Source organism: Pleurodeles waltl, chromosome 8, assembly GCF_031143425.1.
Source record: "Pleurodeles waltl isolate 20211129_DDA chromosome 8, aPleWal1.hap1.20221129, whole genome shotgun sequence".
Classification (NCBI taxonomy): domain Eukaryota; kingdom Metazoa; phylum Chordata; class Amphibia; order Caudata; family Salamandridae; genus Pleurodeles; species Pleurodeles waltl.
This window is the reverse complement of record NC_090447.1, coordinates 152,261,011-152,284,565: the sequence shown is the minus strand read 5'-3', so window position 1 is coordinate 152,284,565 and position 23,555 is coordinate 152,261,011. Positions and strand designations below refer to the sequence as shown.

Genomic DNA, 23,555 nt, shown 5'->3' with positions numbered 1-23,555 from the left:
ACACTATTTCTCCACCTTTGTTTCACTGTGGAGCAGACCAGAAAACGGATAAGCAAGAAAGTTTTCATGAGCCAGTTTCAGAAAGTGAGTATGCAAATACTCTGAAACCATATACTAATACCATTCACCCTCACTAATTCCATATATTTAGCTTGAAAGCTAATCTTCCCCGCCATAACAAAGCACTGACCTCTGTCCTGCTATCTGCCTCAAACATGCAAGAATAATATTTTCTTATCTAACTGTTCTGTAGGCTTTGTGCATCTGTTGCTTGCCAGATGAACTATGCACCTATTCAAAGTATTGTTGAAAGCAGATATTGGACAGATTGTGGAATGTCTAAACCAACTTACATTTTTTTCATTTATTTAAAATGACAATTTATTGACAATTTTGCTTGAAATGTAATCTTAGACCTACATAGCACATTTTATCATATCCAGCTATCATACTGTCCAGTATAGCAAATATTGGAGTTTTCTTGAGTTGAAAACTGGTTAACACTGGTCAGTTGGTCAACATACAACCGTCCGACCATTTTGTTATGATCTAATTTAAGTTTACGAAAACTGTGACTTGAACATCAAATGTGAAACTATCCAGAATGTCCATTCACCTATGGTTTCTAGCAACCAGATGATTTTGTTTATTTGTAATAAAACTAAGTGAACAAAGAATATTGCCCTGAATGAGAAACAGTAGAAATATATATGTCCCAATGTTGGATTTTAACTGTACTTGGAAATTTGAGATTACAATTTGAGCAAAATTGCCAATTAATAGCACTTTCATACTATTTATAAGTACATGAATTACAGGGTACCTCAATTTGTTGTTTCTTTCTATAATAATTCAAAGTAATAGGAGTTGGGGATACTACCATTCAGAGTCAACCTTACGTGGGTCTAATGTCAGAGCATTCATCACAACCAGTTGAGCACTTGAACTGCTTAAAAGCATATGTCGCAGCGCTACTAACCTATTATCTATTTAAACTTGTACAACTGACTACTAATGTGTGCTCATACTACCTAACATTGGGCATTTAGGCTGTCGTTGTTTGTGCTTAATTTAATTCTGTGACACTACTTGATGCATACAAATTGATTCCCTACATAACACCAGACGACAAACTAATACATGGGTACTCCTGTGGTACTCCTAGAATTAAGCAGTTTATAGAATTGGGCTATATTTAATTTTCCTACACACATTAAAACACTTTGTTTAATGGGTTGGCCTATGTAGAATAGATTTGATTACTGAACACTTAGTGCTAGAAGTTCCTCTCTGCATCTCTTTTGCCCCAAGATGGCTTCTGTCTGTGGTTTATGTCCAGGAGCACATATCATATTTACTATGTGTGATGAAACATATTTTGATACATTTTGTACTGTAAACACGCGATTGTGATTTTGTCTTCTTTGACCAGGTCTTTTCAGTGTTGGGATATCATTGTCTTTCAAAATTATCTTGTAAGTGATTTACATTGGGATTTGTATTACTCTCGATCAAGATTTCTCGAAATAACTAATGAGGCGACACTGTCTTATATAATTAATCAGAAGACTATGTAGGTCTTTCTGATATTGAAGACCTATTCCAGTAACTTAACAGCTTTCGGGCAGATATCAAACAATATTTTTATCTATTAGTATCCTTTAAAAAAATGAAGCAGAAAGGCTTCCAACTTCCTAAAGGGACAAATGTGAAGCTAGTTTCTGTGCTAACCATACACACACTGTCCAAGTTCTTTTTCTTGGGATTATGACTGGTTCAAATCCTTTTTCAAAAACATGATGACGCTTTAAAATGGAAAGCAAAATCCTTTTGACAACTCTTCTGCCAGTGATTTTGCAAGCTATACAGAGATGCACTGTATGGGCCTGTTTCTTCTGTGCTGGAAAGTTCATATATTGCAAGAAAGATTTGCTAAAGGTTTATAAGATTATTAATGCAACCTTTCCGGAATGCCTCAAAAGTTGTGGAGTTCCATCTTAATAATTACCAGTCTATCAATATCAATGGTCCTCTTGATGGACATTTTCCACCAGAATGTCTAGAGCCTGAAGATAACGGACATCTACTTTAATGGGTGAATTAAAGATACTGAAACAGGGTTAGAAACCTTCAAACAACTAGGAGGGGACTTAACGATGCATGCAATAGAGTTGCATGTACCCAAGCCTGCTTTCCGTCATCCTGCAGTGAAGTCCACAATGCAATTTCATATCTGTCATTTTTGTTTCTTCTGATTAAGCTTGGGGCAGTTTCTGAGAGATCTCTGTCTGATTCCATTCAATAATGGGAAATATACTCTTGTATGAAATTACCTCTAGGAATGGTACACATAGGTCGAAGGCAAAGATCATCAGTTAGTGGTGTAGATTTAGTCTTGTACTAGCCTCTGTTCTGTTTGTATATACTCTGGGGCCACTTCCTGCTGCGCTGCTCTTCACGATATGCCTCAGTTTGAAGTTGTTAGACCACATGTGGGATATTGCCTAAAGCACAGAACTTGAACAATACTTTCATCTACCTCTTAAGGGGATTGTGTCAGATGTGATAATTGGATCACACCATTCTGAAGGAAATCGAGACAAACTGAAAATAGTCCATATGGGTAAATTGAGGGGAAAATACTATTGGTATCCTGCCTTACTTACAACATTTCAGTAATCTGTTATTTACTTACATGAGACTGTTCGTTATCACGAGATGGTAGTCTGGCCCTGACATAGGAAAGGTGTTTAGCTATCCTGGATGCACTAATTCTACATTAAAATTTATTGTTGCTTCATTCCAATGACTTTTTATTAAGGGACAAATAACAGACCCTGTTAATGATACTTGTGTCGCAGTTAGTGGCATTAATCATATATTATGGCAATCGCATACTAATTGCATCCTCTGTTCTAGTTATATATTCTAAGGCCATTTGCATGATATAAACTGCATTCTATGCTATGGTAAGAGCATTATTTTCTTTAAAGTGTATCATTTCATTTTTACCTTAGTGCTTCCAATTAGTGTTAAATCTGGCAACCTTGAATGCCGCATTATACCTAATAGAGCCTTTATTCAGAACAGAACTCTGTTTAAAAATCTCTTTATTTAATGCTCTACAACAATAACAGGGTTTAACAAGTATAGTCTTCCACTGCTCTTAACATTAGAGCAAGATCGACTATTTTGGTAGCAGCTTATCTGCAGCCATAGCCACGTTTCCAGAGACAAGTAGTAGTGGGTATGACTGCCTGCTCACGCCTTCCACACCACTCTCAGGTCAAGAGCATGCTTGAGGGAGGCCTGGAAAGGCAGTTGACACTTTTGCAAAGCCAGATGACTGTCATAGGCCTTTCCTTTCTTGAGAGAACTTCTGTTGGTACAGCTCTCTTGTGTTGACATCAGCTCTTATATGGTTGTCGCCCACCTTGCTTTTGGCATGAGCACCTCAAGGTCCGTCCCAGGTAGAGGTGGAAAAAGAAAGCTTAGTTGGAATAGGGTCTCTGACGAGAGGGCAGGTATGTTTTTTTTTTCCATAAAGGGAGCTGTTGAGAGGTGAGGAGTATCCGCGTATACATTTGAATGTACAAGTACAATTAATAACGTTTGTTTAAAAAAGAAAAAGAAAAAAGAAAAATGAGAAGGAGAGAGGACAGGCCAGTTGAAGGTGGGTTGGGTGGAATAATGTTAGTTACATTTGCCTTTAACTGGGAAGGCTATTGAGGGTGGGCGGAAGAGTGGCAGGATGGTAGGTATTTGTTTATAAAAAAAGAACCTTAATTGAAAGAAGGAATACATTTCAAAAAGAGATAGAAGAAAGAGTGACAGACCACCAATTTAGTGGGAGACTGAGGTAAGGAAGAGGATGATTAGGTATTATTATTTTCTTAATGCAGCTGATGCCAAATCTGGTAGCATTCAAAGATGATTGCCATGAATGTGTGCACATCTGTAGAAGCCATCTTTCGGTTATTTTGTTACAGCATTAAAAAAAAACAGCAATATACGCCTATTGGACATGCGTGTGCAGTCCTGGACAGGAATCATGAAATAATTTTGAGATTGCATAGCAGCTGGTCCACAAAATGTGAGGGAGGTGGGGGAGGGGGTGTTCAAGCTGTTGTTGGTGGCTGTAATAGAGTAGATGCGGATGGGAAAACCGAGAGAGAGGTGAAAGCAAATTTCTATATGCACCATAATGTAAAGTCATAGGTAAGCCCTGGAAGGCTACATCACGCACTGAAAACATTGTCAGACCAATATGCTTCTGGGTGAGGCAAACGCAATAATAGGAAGAAGAGCCATCAAATCAGTTGCACATGAATGAGACGGACAGCAAGGCCATCTACTCATGAGATGGGGGTGGGGGGGGTTACCTAAGCCATTCTAAGTATAGATAAAGTATTGGAAATATTCGGCCTACTAAGATATCTGTAGCTGAGACCTAGGAAGAAAATAAAAACATATTTAATGATTTATGAAACTATAAAATATGGTACCTTCAGAGAGTTAAATAAAACGTTGCTTCCTGTATTTGGGTGCCAAAGGTCAGATGGAATGGCCAACCGTCCTGCAATAGAGAATCTCTGGAGTTTTAAGGAGGTTGTTGTAGTCCTAGTGCAAAGACTGAATAGGCATGCAATTATTATTGAGGTCCAGCCATGTAATATTGTGTGACAGGGACATAATGCCTTAAAGAGAGAATGTTGTGCCGGAGGATGCCTCTAAAGGTAGTCTAGAGGAAAGGAAAGAGAAGAGAGGTAGAGAAGAGTCAAAATCTTCTGCAATTTTCTTAAGCTGGCCTGGAAAGTATGATGGACTGGACAAGAGTTTGAATAAAATAAGTTGAGTAAAATAGATGACCCTTTGAAATGCATGTATTGTAATAGGCATGGTTAGAGGAGGCTGCAGCATGGAAAGCTTATGAGAGGGCTTGTTTTGTCAAAAGTAAAGCCAAACATTTTAAGCGCATTATAAGAAGTAGGAGCAGGCCCAAAACTGAATTGCCTCAAAGTTGAGAACCGCAGGAATGTGGAACCTCCCACAATCATGACCTCCATTTTTCTTCAGAGGTATATGAGCCAGTTTTATTTCATCCAGGAAACTACATCAGAGAGGCAGCCTTGAAAATTAGCTTGTCCTTCCTGAATGTTACAGTTTCAAGGCTCAGCATGGTCTGAGTATCATTTGCATAGGGCATGCATGTAAATCCAAGAGTGTGTGAACTGGGTAAAGAGGGCTTGACCAATATTAAACTAGGTAGATCTTAATTCTTACCGAAGAACACTGGGGAACATCAAAGGAAAAAGGCCTGAAATCAGAGAAAGGTCAACTGCCAGTAAATGGTGAATAAGAAATGAGGTTAATCAATCGCTCCTCCTGCACTAGAGTACAAGTGTACCATACACAACACAAAATATAGAATAGGTACTTTTCTATTTCCAAAGAGAAATATATTGTTCTCTTGACCTCAGAAAGAGGTGTGAATTTCATGCTAGGAATTACTGCAGTGGCCACACCCATCCTGGCCATTGAATGGACTGGACTTTAAATTTTTTTTTAGAATTGTATAGTAACAAGGAGACTATATCATGCTCTTACCATGAAGTAACACACTTGTACATGTCATGCATGATGCATTCATTCCTCACAAAACTTAAATATCAATCCCCAATTCTGACCCATCTCCCTTTTTTATGTCAAAAAAACATTTGCTTTAATTATACTAAACCATCATTAAACCCCCCAACCACAGAAGTGGATGTGGGGTTTCACTGTATGTCTGTATGTATATTTTGGCATTTCTAAAATGAGACTCTAGCTGGCTAGCAACAGAGTGCTGTTCAGTGCCAGTCCCAAGTGAGGATACATAGGTGGAAACACTGTCTGTTTTAACCTAGTTTCAGTGTCCACTGATCCCCTGACACTGCATAGTGTTTACACAAATCAGAACTCTGTTGTGCGTTGGGCGTTTGATATTCTTGATGATGAAAATGCACAACTCTAATTTCTAGATTACCCACTTTTATTATGGTTCTTTAGATGGCATTACCCATACCGTATTAAATATGTGTTTAGATTTCTTCAAAGACAATAATATTTAAAATATTTGTCTCTTTAAATGGATATTTAAATTTTCCTAATTTCAAACTTGATCGTTTTTTACTGTTGCATTAACATTTCCATGTTAAAGCTAGCACTCTGCTATTATCATGGTCCACAGTTACTTTCTAGAGAAAACTCTAGCAAACTTGTGGACTCAGTTTTTTTGTGGATGTTTGTGGTCAGCCGATCAAAAGACATACTAACTGATAATGATGAGTGTCAGATCTCACAATACATCACTTGAGTAGAGTCCTCCTGCATTTCCTGCTGTACTTGGTGCCTTTTGAAATTTAAATACTATTATTTAGGTCCCACAGGGCCGTCTTATCCAGACAATCGGTTTTCAGATCCTGAAAAAGTCAAACGACTGAGCAAGTCGGTGCCAGACTTTCTGCAAGATGAGGTAAGCTGTACGTCTGAGTTGCAAGACAATGCTTTATACATGTTTCCCTATTATTTGGTGTTTACATGAGAACCCACAATTTACAAATTATGGGCTATAGTAGCATAAGGTTACCATTAATTTTATTTATTACATACAGTTAATTTTTGCTGTGCTTATTTAACTAGGCCCACATAAAAATGTATTTAGAATTAAGAAGTCTAACAATAAAAATGTTGTGACAAAATATACAGTCTATGAATTGCACTAACGTTTAATGTTTGTGACTTTAAAATGCAGTCCACTGAATATGTCGCAATCGGTCTGTGTAGTGTACCACACACACACTAAACTAGTCTTTCAAGGCGGCTTCTTAAAAACTATTGGCCCTCTGGTTCACGTTTATTAATCATGATTTAGTTAATTAAAGCCTTTACATGTTATAAAAAGAGAAGAAAAAAAGTACACAGTATCAACCCTCTGGTTTGCTTTGTAGTAATCTTGGTATAGCTCCTTTTTTTTTTTTTTTTTTTTTGCAAGCAAGTATTAGCAAAATACAGTAAAAAAAAAATATATATATATATATTTTACTTAGCAAACAGGTTACCTAAACTATAGATTTGCTATATTGTCATCACTTGCTCTCTGTAATTACGCTTCCAATGTTGATGCTGCCCTCTATCTGTCTCAGTGTTTTGTCAATTAACTTATCAGTGTTATCCTCATTAATTCTAAGAATTTGGTAAGGATTTAGTAATTTTTAAAAAGTAGAATCCCGATTATAAAGGCTTATTTATGCATCCCTTGTTTAGGGGTTGATATGGCACAGGAGACTGTCTAGGTTTCAAGATGCCAATGTTCATGTTATGATATTAAAACATTCATTAATGTATAAGACAGACATGAAGTGGAATATTTAAAGTTTAAAAATTGCTTTAGGAACAAAAGGAAAATCATCTCCCTGTTGGCTGTTTAAAAAATGACCAGTGTTGACTAACTTTTATTCATTACAACTGTAAGACTGCAAACACAGAGCAGTATACATACTGTATTCATGCATGCTCACATTAACCAAGGTGAATATCAATACTAATTTATGTAAATCATAATAAAACATTTAAAAGCTCTTGTGGATAACTTCTTAAACAAATGAATTCATTTTTAAAATGGAATAAAGAAAGGACAACATATTAAAATGGACACAATGTATGGAAAAGGTTGCCACATTCACATAAAAAACTAAAGTAAGCACGCTTCACATTTGCAGTATAACAACATGGTTTACACATAAAATAATAAAATCCAGGACTAATCTGAACAAGTTTCCTGTTTTATACAGAAAATGTGTAAAGGATGGTTAGTAAACATTCAGGGTAGACTTTTTCAAAGGTAGCTTGTCCTCTTGATAGTCAAAAAAACAAACAAACAAAAATCAACGTAATCCACACTTCTCAAGACTGAGAAGAGACTTCAAATCATCCAGAAATTAGCGGCCAGACTCATCCTGGACCTTCCCAGATAGACCCACATCACCCCCACCTGAAGAAACTCCACTGGCTCCCCATACGCAAAAGATGCCAATTCAAGATTCTGATGCACACCTTCAAAGCCCTTTACAACCAAGGGGCAGCATACCTCAGCCACTGCCTGAGCTTCCACCTTACCTCCAGACGCCTGTGCTCCACCTTTCTCTCTCTCTCCCTCGGTCACACCCCCAACCCAATCTGCCGCAGCAACAGTGGAGAATGTCCCTTCTCCTACCTCGCTGCTAAATCTGGAACAGCCTCTCCATCCACCTTAGGACATCTCCCTTCTTCTAGAAATTCAGAAGGGAACTTAAGACCTGGCTCCTTGACTGAAGCCCCTGAGCTGCCTGGACCTAAGACCTGGATACCCCCACGGTTGATTAGTGCACTCTACAAATCTTGATTGAGTGTATTATTGGACTTTCTCAGGCTTAGAGTTGCTTTGTTCTTACAATCATCAGAAATGTTTTATATACCCAGTTTTGTTCAGCATAATACACTTCCAGCAACCTGGAGTCCAATAGAAGAATTGCTCAAAACCACCTCCATTCTTGAAAATGTAAATCAGGAGATCTTGCACTCACAACATATTTCACATTAGACAGCCAAAGTTGTCTGGTTCTTTGTCCCAGTATGAATCTGTTCATATTAAGGAGAGTTTCAACATCTTGGTTGGGGAGTAGTGAATCTTAAAAACTTTTTTTTGTTTCATTGAGACAGACTCCGATTCTAACAGACTGAATCACGTAATACATGTAGTGCCTCAGGAATGTTCTTTTTCGTTATTGTACACCCCTTTAAACTATTTTCTTAGATCCTGGTATTTTATCTTGTTTTTTCAGATAACTGTTATTTAAACCTAAGAGGTTCAAAGCTGAGATAGCTTTCCCATTCCAAACTTCACCTGTCTACTATGCACTCTCTTTTGTATGATTTTGGTCCCCTAGTCACCCCTTATAGATTATTCTTCATGAGTAAGAGGACTGACCTCCACACCCTCAACCCATGTATTTCATTTTAATTGTGTTTGTGTGTGTGTGACAGTTGAAGGTGTTGTCATCTTTTTTACAATTGTCTTTCCTTGGTAGGAAGCTACCCCTTGGAATTCCAACCAATTTTGTATCTGCCAGGCCTTTAGTCATCTGGACAATTAGAAAAGCAATGAAAAGTTTTTTGGGCAATTTTGAGTGTCCGCAAAACACATTCTCCTGGGTCTACAAACATTGGGAAAGTATTGAGACATTTTTCATTAGGAACTGTCTTTACATACTGTAAAGTACTGTTTTTTAGTGTCCTTATTTTTCCCATTACTAAGTTGCAGATGTTCCATACACCTATTCCTTTGAATTAATTTCATATCAGTGGATGATATGTATGAATAGCTCTATCTGCATCAATTTGAAATGTCAAGGACTGTTTTTACCCCAATGTAGTTTGAGGTTGGCAGACATATTTTTAAGCTTATTCTGTTAACAGTAGTCATCAATTTCCAAGTGTAACAAAGTTTGTGTTGTAAAGAAAGAAAATATCAGACTGCAATGGCTGTCAGTCTGACATTAGACTTAAGTGTAGCATAAAGAAATCCACTCTACATGTGCTGGATAGAGTTGTGTCTTTTTGGGAAACAAGTGCCTGCTTGAGCTCTCTGTGGTATTCAGACCACACACCATTGCACAAGAACCCAATTATTACCAAAGGGCTCCTCCATGTTCCCCCTCTTTAGCTATAGAAGAGAGCAGAGATTGACTTGGTAACAAATTGTGTTCATTTCTTATATGCAACTGCTGGGTATGTTGGTATAGGTGGTGTGATAGCCATTCATCATTAAGTAGGGGACAAATAATTCTACATGATGGCCACATCATCAAACAACTGTAGGAGGATTCTTACTTCAAAGGGTAAAGAGTGGATAAAGAACTAGTCTTACTGATCATCCTATAACACTTCTGAGTTGATTTTGAAAGCTGGCTAGAAAACCTAAAGCAATGAGGATCATTTATTTCCTATCATTAAAATCATTGAAACTAGATTGTCGCTGAATCCCACAAGAGCACACCACCAGAGAGTCTAAAAGAATAAAAATAGGATTGATCTTGATCCCTCTAGAGAAGTTGAGATTGGTCTTCTGTTAACTTGGTTTAGGCAGTGCTAATCTAGGTGACCAACCCAAACCCACTGAAGATAATCTTTCATCTAGATTTGTTTTAAAGAGCTAAGGAAAGGAAGTGCTTCCACTTCTGTTGCTTGTTAAACAGTGGTGTCCTGCTAGACTGAATTATCTTCAAAATGTGCTAGATCACATCTAAAACAATCATTGGACAGTATGGTAGTTATCTATGGGACAGAGTGGCAGATGAAGCCCAAAACATGAAAATCTCTCTTGTATAGCCTTAACTGTGAAAAACATTGAGGAATAGAATCCATGTTGAAAAAGCTTGTCCACAGCAGTCATGCATCCAAACTCTGACTTCCAACCGAAATTCATGTACCTCAACTCTCTAAATTTCCTGGCTTTGTGACTGCAATCAAAACTCACTGAACTCAAAAATTACCATACAGTAGACCACCTCCTGGTAAATGCTCTGTAAGTATCTGCTGAGTACCTTCTGTCTTTTCACTGTTTCTTTCTTGTCGATTGTATTGCACTTTGTTCAACTAATGTGTTCCATTGCACTCGTGGCTAGTTCATCACTCAATTAATAATGTAATAAATTACCACAAAAGGAGGCTTTTACTACACCCTAGAATAGAGCAGCATACCCTCCACGGTCTTCCCCCATGAGACAGTTAAGCACCCCATCAGTATCTGTAATCTCCTACACCACATTGCATCTTGCGTATCCACTTAAAGTGGATATTGGGACATGATCCTTCCTCTCAAAGACTCAACTGCTCATTTGGTAGAGTTATAGTAATAAATCAAACTCCTTTTGTGAGAAATTCCTCAAAGTCCAATACTGCAATGAGAGGAGGAATTATAAGTTCAGACAGGCAGCTCTTAACATCATCTGCTTGCTGTGTGGTCTCTCTTGCTTTTGTCACCAGGCATTCCGGCAGTATCTTAGATGTCTCCTACCTCAGCACACTAGTGACCCCTTCTCCTTTATTAACATAGAACCACTTATCCACAAGAAAGAAATTGACTTTTGTGCCATTTGTGCTTGATGCACCAGTAATTCCTGAGCGATCTTGTATTTGGGATTTGGTATTAGGTCTGTTTATTTTCTCTTCCTTATTTATTTATGCCTGCCTCTCTGATAATTGTTGTGTCATGGAGGTTTTGGGGGCTGTCATGCTATGTCCCATCCACTCCCTCACTAGCATAGTGGTACAAAACACAGCTCAAAAAGTAGCTGTAGGCCTTACAAAAATTGCTGGTGCTAACAAGACCATATAAGCTATTATATACTGCAGACAATATTATGTACCTTGGATAGAAATCACCTCTTGTAAAAGGTGTACATCTAAGACCCAAAATGCATTATTTCAGGCTTGAGATATCAAAGCGAGTTCATTAAAGTTCCAGAAAGATCTCACAATTTCCCAGGATTTTTAGTGATCATATTACCTCATCCCATGGTCTGATTTTGTTGTTTAATATTTTTTTCAGTGCAACATTATTCCAAGTATTCAACACATTACTCTGTACTGTATAAGGGTTATGGTGGCACACCCACTTAAATAGATAAATGATATGTTCAAGACAAATACATCTTGATGAACTTTTGAGAGAAGTGTAGAGGGAGATCTGAAATGCCACTCTCTAACCTGATACACTTGTCTTACATTATAGCATCATGTAGGTCTCCAGATATCTGCAGCTTTTTGCCTTAACAATCACTTACAATGTTTTGCCTTTGTTAATGTGTGTAACCTCACATTTTATATCATCTACATACAGTGTGTCTTTCTGTAATGTTTTGTAGAGTGATGACAGAGAGACAGATTCAGCATCAGAAGGCAGTTTTCAGCTTGGCAGACACAAGAAGACCCCCAGCTCTCTAACCAATCTTAGCGGCTCCTCTGGCATGGCATCCCTATCCTCTGTATGTAAACCAATGCTTTGTTTCCTAACACACTGCTTTAACTAATCCATTCATGAGATGTTTCAGTATGTTTCTAAAGTAATGTCTAACCCTGCATTATGTTGTTGACAGGTGGATGGGGTATCATGTTGCACCAAACCTTGTTTCTTAACAGCATGCCCAACACAAATGGGTTGAGCACATTGTGGTGATCACTTTGATGTATTAATGAGTGTTAAGTCTAACTTTCTGACTTGCATGAGAGTTGCTCTTTATTATGCAAAAGGATTAGTTGCACCTGAACACCACAATTTAAATAAAAACATGTTGAGGGCAAATTCCGAATTTGAGTAATGGATAATTCAAGCACTGAATTCTACTGTGTGCTTAAGACTTTTCTTTTCAACTATCAGGCGATCCGTACAGAGACAAACTTTAATGTGGTGATGTCAAATGAAGGAAAACTGCAACAGAATGGCTTTACTATATGAGCTTAAAGCAGGATACCTGAGAGGGCCATTTCTGGGGAGTTAGTTTCTTTAGGGCTGGTCTCTGCCGGTAGGTGCAGAACCCTCACATGTTGCAACAAATGGAGAAAAAAAATAAGCATTTTATTTCTGGAGTCTTTGTATAAGAAGAGACACATATGGGGACAGTGGACTGCAGGAAAGATGAAAATTATAGAGCTTTTGAGAACAGAGATTTGGAGTTTGAGCTCAGGGAGAAGTGTAAACAACAAGCAGTCTCATCTGTGTTTGATAGTGATTTTTAGGTCACTGTAACCGAATGCATTAAAACACTTTTTGAATTAATTTACCTTTTACTGCCCTGGCTATCTTACAGAAGTGTGTGTGAAAACTGTGGAACAATCTTAAAATGTGTCTGAGCCTCACATAGTTGTGACCCAGGAATTCAAGATTTGCATGTTAAATCCTGAATCTTTTGAAACAAGGACGCAACTATTAAGGACTCCCTTTCACAATGTCATGCTGCACATGGGGTACCTTTGAGAGGACAATTTGATAAACATGTGATGTAATGAAAAGTAGTAGTTTGTCCTCGCCAGCTCAATGTCCACTGGGAAAAGTGCTAAGGGAAGGACCTCTACATCAGTAAATATAGCTATTGTTTTTGAAAGTCAGTTTAAACATCCTGATCCCAATGGTATAAAAAGATAACAAGTTCAGTGGTCTACTCTGTACTGCCACTAAGAAGCCCTTACACCTTCGAAAGTAAATGCAGACAGGCATGTTTGCTTATTCTTTACACAGCAGTTTGTGCAAGATCTTGTCATTTATGAGGCTGAGCGAATTTAGATTATCCAGTTGTCCTTATATTTATAAGCGCACAGCTAACCACAGGAAAATTGACCAAGGCATTGCAGGATTTTTGGAGTTTTGTGGTTCACCGAGATGTGGATGAAAGCCTGGGTTTGAAAGAATCAATGTAGGATGTGCAGAAAAAAAGAGGGTAGCTTTTCTCACCGGAGTATCTACTAACAAGAAACATAGTTATCTCAGGTAAACCTTTAGATATATATATGCATTTATTGAAAGAGTGCCTCACCAAGAAGTGTACTTAAAACTTAAAAAGTAAAACTAGATAGTACAAGGCTTAGTAATAGAGCAGTATGCACGAAAGATGAGCATATGTTGTGGATGACTATACAAACTTGGCAAATCCATTTAGGAGGCAATGTAATCTGTAAAGAAGAAAATAATGAACCATTGGCATGAATTGTGTGAGTAAGTAGAAACTTGAGCACAATGTAGAAGATCAATTTATTTAAACAAAGTTGAGCCACTCCATGATTCTGTGTGTAAACACATACTCCAGTGGAGAGATTTGTAAGCTCAATATAATACAAAGCAAAAAGAGATGGTGTCACTTGCAGATGCAAACCAAGGTGGGATTCAAACTAGAGAGTCAAGGTTACTGCTAGCATATTGGGGTCTGAATAATGTAGATCCCTTAATTGTGAATGGTGTTGTGTGGTGAGAAAATGCAAGTAACGTGTCAATCAATATTACCGCTCTCTTAATGTTGATCAGTGAAACACAACCTGTGGTAAGTAGAATAACTAGTGTCACGATATTGTATTTCTAAAGCTCATTTTACAGTAGTCCACAAAACAACGGTCATACTGCTAGAGACTGCAGAACAGGAAACTGTCAGCATGTTCTAAAATCTCTAGTTTTTCAAACTTAGCAGTTGCTTTGTTAATGGCTCACCCACAGATGTGAATCACATCACCAGATATCATCATAAAATACACCAGCCTCAGTGAAGCAATGTTTTGAAGAGAGCCCCTATTGTAAAGGCTTGGGGAAGTGTCTTCCAACAAAGAGACACGCCGGCCCACTGTTCGGAAGTTAGATTTGGTGATGTACAATGAGAGGCGTCCTTTTGATGTCATAAGTATAAAAATCTTCCACTTTCCTCATTGCTGAATTTGCCTCCAAGTTGATCTTTATTTTAGAGATTGTCACTCGACTTGAATATGTGCTGAATGGTTATTGATCGCCATTGGATAGTGTTTAGCGTGCCTGACCTTAATAAGTAAACTTATAAGGGGACACGAATAGGTTGATGAACCTTTTGACTACGCTTAAGATGTTCCCACCATATAAACCCCATACCAACACCGTTCAATCACAAATAATGAATCATAGACATCAATAATCAATAACAATTAACAACATTATTAATCAATTGGAGTCAGTAATTGTCACACACCATGACCTCGCAGTCATGAATAACCACACCTTTATATAAAAGTTAGAATATTTATTTCTCTATATTAACAATGCTAATGTGATGTAGGTTAATCTCAAAATCAGTTGATAAACATATAAAAACAATTCTGGCTGACCGAAATGACAAAAGAATTGCAATCTAATAAAAGCTTGAGCTACTACACATTCTAAAATTACAGTGCAAATGGCAAAGTCTTTAAGCAATAAATTAAAGCACGTCTCTTCTCAGGACGGTCGAGAAAATAATGGGGGTATCTTCCCTCTGTGCTGTCTGGCTAAGTTATATTTCCTAAAACTACTTCCCAAGTCCCTATTCGTCAAGGGATCGCATGTTCACACTTTGTCCAATAAAACTAAAACTTCAAATCTACTTTTCTACTAGTACACGGTTCACATGTCGTATGGTTGGCTCCTTTAGTACTGTTATCATCCGGATCGTCCGGTAACCATATTGTTGCAGCTTATACTCTAGTCAGAGCCTTCTTTGTATTCTCCTGAGAAAGTCAATCTTACACACATTACATAAAACAATGTTGCATTAGCTAGTACAGCATCTTCTAGCAAGCTGTTCTTATGAGAAAGACTTTTAGCTATGAGCACATTAGGTCAGCACAGTAGAAAATCACAATTTAATTCTCTAAACAGCCATTTTATTAAACACCTAAGAAATGCAGCTTGACATGAGGCCATGCAACTAGGCTAAGTCCCCTGCTAAATTAAGGCCTACAATTAATAGAGCTAATACATAATGCACAACCCTAAATATGACATATTACTACATCAAACATAAGCTCAACATTTCATATTAATAAGCCATTAATAAGTACACTTCATGAACATGGGTGGCCACTCAAGTAGTCTCACCTTAAAATGCGTGCAATTTTCCCTACATTACATTTTTTATGCAAATTCAACACTCAGAATACATGAATAGTCATTATTAATTTAATTAATAAAATCAGCGTTATCAACAGTCCATCATTGTCAGTGTCCAGGATTTGCGCGAAATGGATTGCAATACAGTAGCTGCTTTGGTTTTACATCACTCAGTGACTTTCAATACTGTTGACCACAATATCGCTATCACCCTACATGGACCACTTACAGATACTGCAGTAAAACGTTATGGCAGATCCTGATTTTTATTTTCCGGAGGATTGTTTACCCACGATCTCTAGGCTCACAACAACTCAGATGCTGTTTATTTATATCCACTCACCATAATTTCTGTTATCTCATCTTTTCGTTTTGTAATAATGTTGATGACACTCCCCATTCAATTACAACTTAAGCAGTTTTAAACCATGCATGCAAGTCATCTGACTAGGGCCAAAATCCGAATAGTCAGGCTTTGTTTTATAGCCCAGAATCACCTTTGAATCGCCTTAGACCTGTGGCCTCCTCCCTCTGTCTCGATAACTACCTTGCACTTGGTGGTGTCCACCAACACATATATAGTTACTCACCTCTTAGAAGTAACCGGTGGAATCGCGGCTGTGATCACCTTTGATCGTTAAAGCCTCATCTTTTTTTTCTAATAGGAAGTACATGAGAGCACCACATCACCCACATCTGCATGGCTTCTGCTGAGCATGAACCGTCAGCTTCGTGTATGGCCAACACTCAAGTCTCTCTGTTGTCAAGCTAGTAGTATTTATAGGTGTGTGCTTGTCCATCAGGCAAACAAACTCTCAATACCTCTTGATATACTCCATTATCACTCGTTTGCAAAGCACTTTAATTCTCAGACTCACAAAAGTAAAAAAAAAAAAAAAGAGAAATGGGAGAATTGTCTGGCTCCATGCAACTGGAATTAACCCCTTTGCCTGTGTGTGCCCACTACTTAGTCCGTCTTCAACCTTGCAAGATTCCGTTTATTAATAAAACTCATAAAGGTGTATATTTCTCAGTGCAAACTGGATAATTTCTCCTCCTTAAGGATTCTAGAGGAAAACGTTAATGTATTTTAGTTACATTTGCGGTCTAGATTACAAAAAGAAAACTCATATCCACAACAGTGATAGCTTTGTGTCTGGCCAGAGCTGGTACCAGGGTGGTTGTCTCCCCAAAAGCTAAACAGAATGACGGGCTAGTCCTCAGAGCAGATTTAGAATCTGGTTTGTTGGAAACAGTGTTAACATCACCAGTTTTTGAAAACTGTTTCAGAGCAGTTTCAAACACATGGTCATGCTGGCAAGTCATACCAACTTGTGTGTTTTTAACATTTAAGATATTGTTTCCTTTTTAGGGGTTTTCTTTACACTTTCGGATGTTTCTTTTCTGCATTTTGTAAAAATGTTTAAAATAATACAACTGAAACTTCAAACAAGCAGGCTAACACGTTTATATAATCTAAGTCCCAATAACGCGTAAAACAAAGCATGTCCAAGTTGAATCTTTACTGCTGCATACGGTCCTTGCATGCTGATTCCACTGATTGTGATCCTCCCACACCCTAACAACAATCATCGGTTGATTATTGCTATCTACATCACAGCCACCACTATATATATATATACAGCAACCCGTCAAACGTTGATAATGGATTACCCCTTCAGTGAGGGCATCACAAACATGAGGAAAAACATAAAGCTGGGTAGGCTTCAGGTTTTGTGTAGAATAAGTCATGCTTGTGGTACGTGTAGATGAGCAACAGGCTACATAGGAGTGTATTGTCATTCCTACTCATTTTGTCCACAGGTGAGCGGAAGTGTGATGAGTATCTACAGTGGGGACTTTGGGAATGTTGACATCAAAGGAAATATTCAGTTTGCCATTGATTATGTGGACCAGTTGCAGGAGTTTCACATTTTTGTTGCCCAGTGCAAGGAGCTGGCTGTGGCGGAAGTGAAGAAGAACCGTTCTGATCCGTAAGTGTAACAAAGATCAATTTTTTTGGTTTTGTTTCCTAAGGTTCTCATCAAGTAAAAGTGACTTTTGAGACATACTGTTCTTGACAGGTAGATATACGTATTTGTAAATGACATGTAGATTTGAATAAAAGTAGAATATTATTCTTTTTGTTAAGAAATAAGTCTATCCCCATTTCAAATATTCATCATGACCTCTGGATTATTTGTTTTTGATGTTTATTTTTTTTATCTAGAGCTAGAAAGTTAATTGAACCATATAATGTTAATCAATCCAAGCTGCAGGTCCTAGCTTTTGGTTATCTTTCTTTATAATCAGTTTGCTTTTGGTATCCCTTTCGGTGTATGTACCCTTGTGCATAGATACCTCCACCCCACAGGCAGCATGAATTACATATGCTGTTGCGTTAGGTTGATGGATCCTAAATTCAGTTTCTTCAGTGTCCAAGGCACAACAAAATTATTCACCAGGGAACCCACTGTAGTCATTCCCCTCAAGATGGCAAATTGAGTAAATGGATCTACCACTAAATCCCCTCTGCCTGGTTGCCCCCTAGACTTAAGGTGGCACAGTCGGAATGAGGTGACTCTCCTAACCAGGTGCATTATCACTAAAGAGCTCAGAGACAAATGTTTGTCCGGAGTCAAATCAAGCAGAGTACCTTGAATTGAACACTCAGCTTGACTAGGAACCAATGTAGATACTGTTAGCCTTCAATGAACAACCAAATCTGTGGACACCGCATGTCAGTTTGACCCACAGTTTTTCTGCCATATTTTGTGTTCATTGAAGCCTACATATTCCTCATTCCATCAGGGTGAGGTACAAAGCAGTGCCATACTCCAATTTAGTAGGTGCCTATGCTACAATCACCTGTGGTTAACAGAAATGAAGGGAAGGATGTTTCAGAGGAGACATATTTGCAGTAACAGTCAAACAAGCAGACCTAAATTATTTGACTACACATTGAAAGCAAAGTCAGGTTCCAGTTATGAATGGTAGTCAAACATACTTCCACATGGCAAGTAGAATTAGCAGAAGTCTGATCCACTGAAAGCATCAGCTTTTTGTGTGCTTTGGAGAGAATGATAAAGCTAAAAAAATGCCTGAGGTCTCTCACAGGTGGAACGTAGATGTTGAATCGAATAGGTGAGGTGGCCCACCCCTCATGTACCTCACAGGACAATGTTTACACCTATAAACAGAACAGTAGAAGAGATACAGTGTGAGAATGCTCACTTAAAAATAACCTCAGCCTCTAAAAGGCAGCATCTGCTAGGCCTGTTGTTGAAAATCGACCAGAATATCATAGTTAATTGTTTCATAAGCGGTTAACAGACTGAAAAGCAGAATCCCTGACTGAAGAACGTTCCTCCTCAATAGTGCATAACTCATCCAAGCTGCCTAAATGGATGGCTGCCATCATGTGCAATGGCAGACAGCCAACTTCAGATTTACACCGTAGTTCATGATCTTCCAGGAAGAATATCATCTTGTTTGCTGATTTGATTTTTGAATAGCAGGATGACATGTGATTGAGTTGTAATTCTTACGAATCATTGGATCAAGGTTGGCCTTCTCAAGAAGGTGGATAGTTGCACCTCTTTAGCAAACCTAATGGACCTTGCCAGAGGTCAAGGACAGGTGCATGATGTTACAGACAATAAAAGACCACAAGGACCTAGACTTGCAAGATGGGTGTAGGGCAGGAATTGTCCAGTGATCCAGATTTGAGTCTTTTGATAGCGATTGTGACCTAATCCTTGTATTAACTAGCAAACAAATCCAAATCCAAATCCCTGTTGACATTTCAATAATAGTCATCATCTCGGGTCAATGTTTCAATGGGTCATAATTCTTTAAGAAGATCATAAAGATTCACTACTTTGGTTAAGAACGAGTTCAGGTCACCATGTAGATTGTGAGCTGGTGCCTTTCAGAGCTGACTGCAGAGACATGCTCCTAGGAACCAATAGGAGATGACATAAAATTGGCATTAGCCAAATCCATCCTGCATTTGTAATGATCAAGCAGATTAATTCACCAGTTCATTAGTAAGTCCCCACTTCATCTCAGCCTCTCTTGTCCACAAATGTTAAACCTAGGTTTCCTTAGAATGGCAATTGAGGCAATACGTTCAGACAATGGAGAGGATAGTTGGTTTGAGGTGGTGGATTGATTCATGAGCTACCTAAGAGGGACAGAACTGTACATCTGTTGGCTGGGAAACATCCTTCCTCATTTTACCTTGAAGACAGCAAGTTGCTTCTCGGCAGCCATGTGTCAGCAATACCCTGTGGATGGGTTTGGAGTTGGTATAAAAAATTATTCGATGAGCTAGAAATAGATTATGCTATACTTCCTTCAGACAGTGCAGGTCAAGCATCCTGTACCCCGTTTGACTTTTTGTAAGTGAAGTTAAACTTTGACATCACATGCCAACTGTTACGTTGGTTTTGCACATTCACTTACAATTTTCTGTTTTTGCACGATTTCATATTTTAATAACGTGTGCATTGCTGTAATACACACAAAATGGTCCTTAATGCAAAAACATTCGAAATTAGTAGCTTAATGGTGAATAAGTAAGCAGTATTACGAAATCTCACACTCATTTACATTAAACTAACATTACTGTTGTGTGTAGCCACATTGAATTTGGTCGTGGTCCCTTTGTTTTTGGATACTAAAAGGGACAAGGTTATTTTTTTTCATGTTAGTCCTTGTTTCCTTTGTTATTTTCTAGTGTCCATAAAGGTTGTAACTAGAAGAAAGAACTGTCATTAATCTGCCTGTTTGATTAAGGGTACATTCTTTGTCTTCTATTCTTTCCACTATATTGCTTCTTTTCCTCACTGTTGTCAATGTGTTTCAAGTCTTGGTTTGACTGTACTTGTGCATGGCCTACCTCGGGACTAAAAGTCACCCTTTTCTGGTGGGCAGGTTAAAAATGTTATCTGGTCAGGTAAGTGAGATCACCTAGGCTGTGTTGTAGAGTTTTGTTTCTTTCCACAATGTGATTTCAGTGCTCACAATATAAGAAATGTCTTACTGTTTTATTTTTCTGTGTTTGCAAAGTGCTGTCTGAATTGAAAATACAATATTTTGTTGTAATTGTGTGCTTTCTCTAAGAGCAAACAAAAATTCAGCACTTATTCTGGAGCTTTGCTTAAATTGATCATATTTTTTCCTCTTTTGTAGTGGCCTCACACTTTGATTGGGGGGAGGGGTGAATGAATCCATCCAAAACTATGTATACGAATGAGAGAGGCTCTTACATCTACCACACTACTTAAAAGTGAAGACAAATGTGTCCCTTATCAAGATTTATAGTGACGCTATCCACTTCACTGGTCTATTTCCATTCTGGTGTGGTGCTGGATTCTTTCATCTTTACAAATACAAATTGTGTTCCTTCACCTTCATGCTGTTTATTGTGTGGTCATCATGCTGCGCTTCCATCAGAGTCTCTGCTGGTTTGGTTGCTTTGGCAAGTTGAACCATCTTTGCTAATTAAGTCAAGGATAACATCCTTTCTATTTGAGATCCCAAATGTGTATATATATTCATTAGCACTTATGGTTTGGTGTGGTGAGGACACCAGTACTTCACTTCTTCTTAGCTTTGTGTCTATTGCGATAAAGTTACAATGTGTTGCAGAGATACACAAAGTACAAAACCAGCACCGTTAACCCCCTCTCTCGAATGCCCCACATTCCAATGCCACATGTAAGACTCAGTGTAGCAGGATTCTACTCCACCCGCTCCCATGAACATTCTACCACCCATCACTATACATCCCCCTTCCCTTAATAAAACAAAAAAAAAAGCAATTCTTAAAACAAAACAAAATACAATTGTTTTTTTACCTCCAGCACAACATAACACACTGCACTTTAATCACATAAAAAACCACCTTAGACTTTAGGTTTCCTTAAAACCTTCCCAAACAAACTCTTCCTTTCATCGCGACACAACTTCACTTCCTACACTTCTTCCATTATTCCTCTCACACCGTGTGACACTTAACCATCAATACCTACAACTATTCTTATCATGCAGTGCATCTTGCATGACTCCATCACTTTCATTTCCAGACCTCGCAATAGCAATACAACTCGTATGACAAATGCTACCATCTTCCAGTTCCACTGTATTTTTCATAACTTTCCTGATCCTTGTGAGTTTGCTAAACCTACTCTCACCCTTTCCTACCTTCCTGACAGACTTAATCCGCACCCATTGGCCCATCTTCACATGCACTTCTTTGGTACCATGTCTGCTGTCAAAATATCTTTTGTTCTTTTCTTGCGCATCCATCATACACGGCCATACATTTTACGTATTCCAATTCACTTCTCTGCTTCTCTGAATCAATCCAGGATTAATCCTTGAAAAAGGAACTCTGCCTCTCATTAAAATCGAATGGGCTTTGACCATTAGTCTCATAAAGTGTCAATCTATACGGCCATAACATTCTTTTGAGTTCATGTTCCCAATTCTTTCTTCCTTTACTTGGCATTTGAATAATACCCATGAATACTCTATTTACTCGTTCAACTACAGAGTTTCCCCTGGGGTGATATTATGCTGTAAACCTCTGCTCTATACCAGCTAACCTTACGAAAGTTTTCATTTCCTCCAACTTAAATTAGACACCATTGTCAGTCAATATGGTCCTTGGAAATCTTTCCCTCAAAAATACTTCCTCCCAGAATTCTGTTACTGCCCTTGCATTAATCCCCTGAATTATCGAAAATTCAATTCACCTGGAAAACAAAACCACTATATATCTACATGTATCATCATTCCACATAATTGGGACCATAATATCCAGTGCAACCTCATTCCACAGCATTTCAGGACAGCCTAACAATGACATGGGCGGATGTAATTTTTTCTGGCCCTTGTAACTATTCTCACAATCCATACATTCCCGTACAAACCTTTCAATTTCCAAATCTATTTTAGGCCACCAATAGAGTACTTCGATGCCCCTTTTAGTACGAGCAATGCCCATATGCCCTTAATGACCAATAGAGATGAGCTTTTTGTCTGATTCCATATGGAAGAACAATTTTCCCACTTCTACAGACAAACTCATCCTCCACTCTTAATTCGTCCCTAACCTCCCAAAACGCTCTCAACTCATCCTTGATTTCTATTTTCTCATCTTCATTCCATCCATTCACTACTTTAATCTTTACTTCTTTCAGTACTTCATCTTTATCAGACCCTTGCTTCCATTCTTCTTTTTGTATCGAACCTCCAATACCTTCTGTAAGTATCCCTGCTACACACCATTCATTCCAACAATCCTGATCCAACTCCCTTAAAGGTATTGACATCCTGCTAAAAAAAATCAGCAGTAACATTTTTACTTCCGGGTACATATTCCACATCATACAAAAAAATTCTGCAGTCTTATAGATAACCTTGCTATTCTAGCAGATGCTCTAGACAAACATTCAGTGTCAACAATTTTGTGAGAGGTTTACGGTCCGACCTTAAAATGCATTTTTCTGATGGATACAACTACCTGTGGATTCCTCACCTTATGAATTCTCTCAATACGCCAGCATTCGACAGAGAGATGAAGAGTCCCTTGTCTTGGACCTCCGGTGACTCTTGTGCCCTTTCTTCGCTTTTGCTAAGAAAAGCTTAGCTTCTCTTTCTTTTAACGCCTTTGGATTCATCCTCTGGCAAGAAACGCACCCTTCTAATCCGTGGTCCGAACTAAGACACCATAAACAGTCTTCATGAGGGTCTGTGATTGACATTCGACCCCCTGACTCATGACAAGGCTTAAAACCTGATTTCTTAGGCGGAGACATTGTAACAAGTACAATAAGACACCTTTGAAACAGTAGCTGTTCAAGAGCTA

At 38.3% G+C, this 23,555-nt stretch overlaps 1 protein-coding gene across 19 annotated transcripts in view; it reads left to right on the top strand.

The window, feature by feature from the left end:
* SYTL2 (synaptotagmin like 2) overlaps positions 1–23,555 on the top strand; it is a 389,039-nt gene that overhangs the window by 303,693 nt on the left and 61,791 nt on the right. For 13 of the 19 annotated variants that reach the window (XM_069203962.1, XM_069203969.1, XM_069203957.1 and 10 more), the window contains 4 exons: positions 37–84; positions 6,420–6,514; positions 11,946–12,065; positions 17,501–17,670. In XM_069203962.1, coding sequence (XP_069060063.1) covers positions 37–84; positions 6,420–6,514; positions 11,946–12,065; positions 17,501–17,670 — 433 coding nt within the window. The remainder of the gene's footprint in view (positions 1–36; positions 85–6,419; positions 6,515–11,945; positions 12,066–17,500; positions 17,671–23,555) is intronic. The other 6 variants (XM_069203964.1, XM_069203975.1, XM_069203977.1 and 3 more) reach the window with 3 other exon arrangements.